Source organism: Limulus polyphemus, unplaced genomic scaffold, assembly GCF_000517525.1.
Source record: "Limulus polyphemus unplaced genomic scaffold, Limulus_polyphemus-2.1.2 Scaffold95, whole genome shotgun sequence".
Classification (NCBI taxonomy): domain Eukaryota; kingdom Metazoa; phylum Arthropoda; class Merostomata; order Xiphosura; family Limulidae; genus Limulus; species Limulus polyphemus.
The window spans coordinates 467182-471980 of NW_013665705.1; the positions used below are offsets into that span (position 1 = coordinate 467182).

General features: G+C 30.4%; 1 protein-coding gene across 3 annotated transcripts in view; it reads left to right on the forward strand.

Moving 5' to 3' along the window:
* The window catches only part of LOC106469220 (PX domain-containing protein kinase-like protein), a 35235-nt gene extending 31118 nt beyond the window's left edge, over nt 1–4117 (forward strand). For all 3 annotated transcript variants that reach the window (XM_022398472.1, XM_022398466.1, XM_022398477.1), the window contains one exon: nt 2307–4117. In XM_022398472.1, the coding sequence (XP_022254180.1) occupies nt 2307–2521 (215 nt within the window). In that variant the 3' untranslated portion in view covers nt 2522–4117. The remainder of the gene's footprint in view (nt 1–2306) is intronic.
* Nucleotides 4118–4799: the final 682 nt, after the last annotated feature.

Consider the following 4799-nt stretch of genomic DNA (forward strand, 5'->3'; position numbering starts at 1 on the left):
ATAACAAACCAATCATATTGGATACTAACCCTAACAAACAAACAAAAGACTTAGAAAAAATATATATACAAAAAAATACATTAGGGTAAGGTTTTTTTTTTTATCTGAGTATACTGCTGATTGGTCAAGCATTAAATCATCCAAGATAAGTGAATAAAACATTAAATTATATGCTTTAGCTGCATTTCTATTTTATGTCCATTAGGGTAGAGATGCAGGAATGAGTATATGTATCTACATGTGGAATCAAGTAGCAGGAAATTATCAATAGTACAGTCAAAAACTAATGTTTATGAAAATATAAAATAAATACCTGAATTGTACAATACATAGAGTACTAGTACACTAAATCAGATAAATTTAGGATTTGTGTCTTTCTTTTTGAACTTACAAGTATCAAAGGTAAAAAAGAATTGCAAAATTAGGGTTTTTGGCTTTCTTTGTTTTTATATTTTGACCAATTCAGATCAGACTGCATTAAGATACCTTAGAACAACTTCCACAAAGTAAAGCAGATAGATATGAGACTTGTGCTTTTCTTACAGTTTTATGTGTATCAAAGATGAAAATTTAGTCCTGCCATTCGTTTACTTCTATGTATATATGTAGACCAGTCTAAGTGAGACTTTGTCTTTCTTGTAATTTTACGAGAATCAGAGATCAGAAAATGTTACAGAATTAGGAGTTTGGCCTACTGTTTATATCTCAACCAATGTAAATGAAACTTTGCACAAAGCAGCCATGTGTGGGATTTGTGCCTAGTATCTTTACAAGAGTAAAAGTTTAATTTATACAGTTGTGCATACAATTGCAAATATGGTGTGAAAGAATTGGTCTTTATGAATAAACTTATTTACAGAGAAACTGAATGCTCTGTATATTATAAGGTCATAATTTAGTTTACCTCAATATGTCATTGTTTTATACCCCTTTCCTTGCCTTGAATACCATTCTTTCTTGAAAACTATTGTATTATGAGGATCTTATTTAATAAGTTAGATGAGGAAGACGTATTGCATTTACTTGCAAGTGTTCAACTTTTAGTGTAGTTTGAGAATCTTAAATTTATACAAGTTTTATACATGTAATTAAGTAGTACTAATTATATTTATATAACTAAATGTAATTTTATGGGGGAAAAAAATCTTAGCCATATTACAAACATCCAACACTGGGGCACAAATCATAAGGTGCTCCAATGTTGGATGTTGGTATTGTGGCTGCAATTTATTATTTATTCTTTCAGTTTTTTCCCCCCCATAAAATTACATTTAATTATATTTCATCTAAGGTTTTGATATACTGCATAAGTTTCACGCTATCCTTCTTTTCCATGTGTTATCTTTTTTTTAAGATTTCCAAAACATACACATATATATAAATTTTACTGTTGTTTTCAAATATCTGGATGTCTCTATGAAATTTTATTTTTTATAGTAAACTTGAATCTGATTGGAGGCAGCATTTACTCACTAACCTCTGTATGGCTTTCCTCTAATAAAGTATAATCAGTAGAACATTAGTTTAGCACTTCCAGAAACATTTGATTTTTGTGGAGAAATTCATACATCGTGTTTGTGCAAATGTGGTTTTTACTTTCCTCTGTGTATTAGGACACTATAATGATGGCATGAGATTCTTGTAGAATGTAGAAAAAAAAAAATATATATATCATAAATAAATAGAATACAGTAAGTAATGTGCCTGTGTGTGAATGTTCATTGTGTTACTGAACTTTTTAAAATATATATATAATCAGATTATGAAAGATTGATATAGGCCGTATATTTTGAGAAATTATTCTTAATGGAAAGTTTATGTACATTTGGATGTAAATTGATGCATGTACTTTTAATATGCTTTTCTTGTACACTGAAATATTAATGCATTACAAAAACAAAAGTTTTTAAATTTTCGTACGTTAATATTATAAAGTAAGTGTTTGTAATCAATCTGGTATGTGAGCGTCATCAGCTGCATTACAGATAAGTTGGAGACTAGGGAACTGTAACCAATTTGACATTTGAATGAAAAGATATTTTCTTTATGTGCAGTTAACCTTTATAATACATTTATTTACTCCTCTGTTCACTGTGGTGATGTTATTTTTACGTGAATAAATAACTTCATGTTTGGAATCTCATAAATAAATCATTGTTCAGCTAAACAATTACCTGAGACTATAAATTGTTATGATTATAACAATTAATATTCATTTGTTATAAAGTATTTATTAAATGAACCCGTTCTTAATAGAAACTATTTCATTGTTATCAAATTTGATAACTTTGTTTCTATTCTTGCAGAAGAGTCTTCTAATGTCCAAAAAGTCCCTCCACCTCCTCCTCCTCCCCCACCACCACCACCTGAATCCTTAATTTCTCCATTAAATCCAGTTAGTAGGAATGGCCCTCTGTCATGTGATTCTGACCGCAAGGCTTTACTGGGTTCTATCGAGTGCTTTAACAAAAGACAACTGAAGAACATTACCGCCAAAGAGAGCAGCAGGCCAAAAGTGTAGACATAGAAAGTGCAATTACATGTCAAAAACGAAAAGGACGACATAAATTTCTGGCTTTATATTTTACTTTCTACTTCTTGAAAGTAGGAAAGATAGAGAATATAATCTATAAATAAATACTTACCTTGTATAAACATACTTGTACAAATAAAAGTTTTATAAGAGTACGTGAATTGTATCTTATTTTTCTCTGTTAAATGAAAAGCATCAGCTCAAATATAAGTTGGAACTTTATTATAGAATGTTAACAATGAGTTTAATATATTTACAACTATTACCCTTTTATGTTGATATTTGATCAGATGTACTATATATGGTTATTTTGTCACATGCAAAAAAAAAGGATTTTAAGAAAAGTAACTTTTATGAACTTGCTAGGTTTGTTAACTGAAAATAACATTTGGTGTTGTCCAGTTATTTGTTTTTCTCGGCTAGAGAAAGGAAAATACACTTTATTACATAAGCTTTTTACTTGGATTTCTTTAAGATTTTTCAGCTTATTCATTGTTATGTATTATGTATTCTTATGTTGCACCTTCCACAAATAAACATGTATTATGTTGTGTTGCAATATGCTTTTGTAAGAGATTTGTATTATGTGATATTCAACTTTCAGGTGTTTTATATTGTTTTTGTGGTCAAGAAACTGGATTAGTATCTTGCTATATCCTCCAGTTAGCAACTTTTCCGATGCAATAAAAGGCATTCGTTATATATATTGTCTTGTTGATTTGGTAAGTCTAGCTTTGTTAAATCTCCTTTCATTTCAGTGTTATATATAGACACACAATATAAGTTTATTACCTAAAAGTAGTACTAAAATAGCTCTCCTTTATTGCTTTTCCACTTATAAAACAAAAACTCTTCAACTTTTATTGGTATTGTGGAGTTTCTTTTTGTTGGTCTTTTTGAATTTAGGACAAAGCCAAAACAATAGTTTGTTGATAACGAAAAAGAATCCTAGATGAATAATGATTTTAATAGTTTGTAATGTCAGCTTAAGCTAGGCACCTGAGTATTGATGCCATACCATTCTATGAACATCTGTACTAGCAGACACAGAACAGAATCCTAGATGAATAATGATTTTAATAGTTTGTAATGTCAGCTTAAGCTAGGCACCTGAGTATTGATTCCATACCATTCTATGAACATCTGTACTAGCAGACACAGAACAGAATCCCAGATGAATAATGATTTTAATAGTTTGTGATGTCAGCTTAAGCTAGGCACCTGAGTATTGATGCCATACCGTTCTATGAACATCTGTACTAGCAGACACAGAACAGTATTTTTCAATTTCTGCCATAATCTCAACTGAATTTTTGTGAGTGGAAAGGGGAGCTGATGAACTATGATCTAATATTCTAATTAAAAATGTGATGAGAAATGATGGGGGTGGGGGACTTAAAATTAGAGGTTATCTTCAATAGCCTCAACAAAGTTGTGTATTTATAAATGTTGCACCATTAGTTGATTTTCTTTACCGATTTGATCAGAATTGTTCTGGCCCATAAAATTGGCATAATGAACAGTATATAGATGTTTTCTACCTGTTCCGTGCACAAGTCGCTCGGGATGATGTTTTAGTAACTCCTCTCGGTTCCACGTGAGCATGTAAATTAATAATGAAGACAAAACTTGTGTAACTGTCAAATTTTAATTTGTCTCATTTAGTACATTAAAGTGTAATATTTGCACTAAACTTACAAATTTAAGTTCTTTACTCGACTTACACCAGTGTATTATTTGATCAATGGATGCTGTAGGTGAAGAATTATTTAGATTACTTGAGAAAAGATCTGAACGTGACCCAGTGGTTTGAATGCTCGACTACGTTTCGTGATTTGAACTCTGCATTTTTGGATCCATTGATGCATTATGAGAGTGACAGTCAAATTATACTATTTGATTAGCCCATGAGTAGTGGTGGATGTGTTGATTAGCTTCAGTCCCATCTATATCTTCAAAATTAAGGACAGCTGGTGCAGGAAGCCTTAAGAGTAGATTTGTGTGAAATCCAACAAATCTGGCTTACCATAGCTAAAACGTGGAACTTCAATTGTGTGTAACTTACTAATGTGATGCCTATATAACTGAGAATCTATAATATGTTTTAATAGGTATATTACTTAAAAAATCTATTATATAATTACAAAATTTGTTTCCTTTTAAAGTCGGAATTAAAAACTGGTTTCACTTTTTCTTTAAAATCGTCAAACCTATTGGTGCTTTCTTTTCTTTAATGATATATATGTTGTTAATATTGATTTAAGAA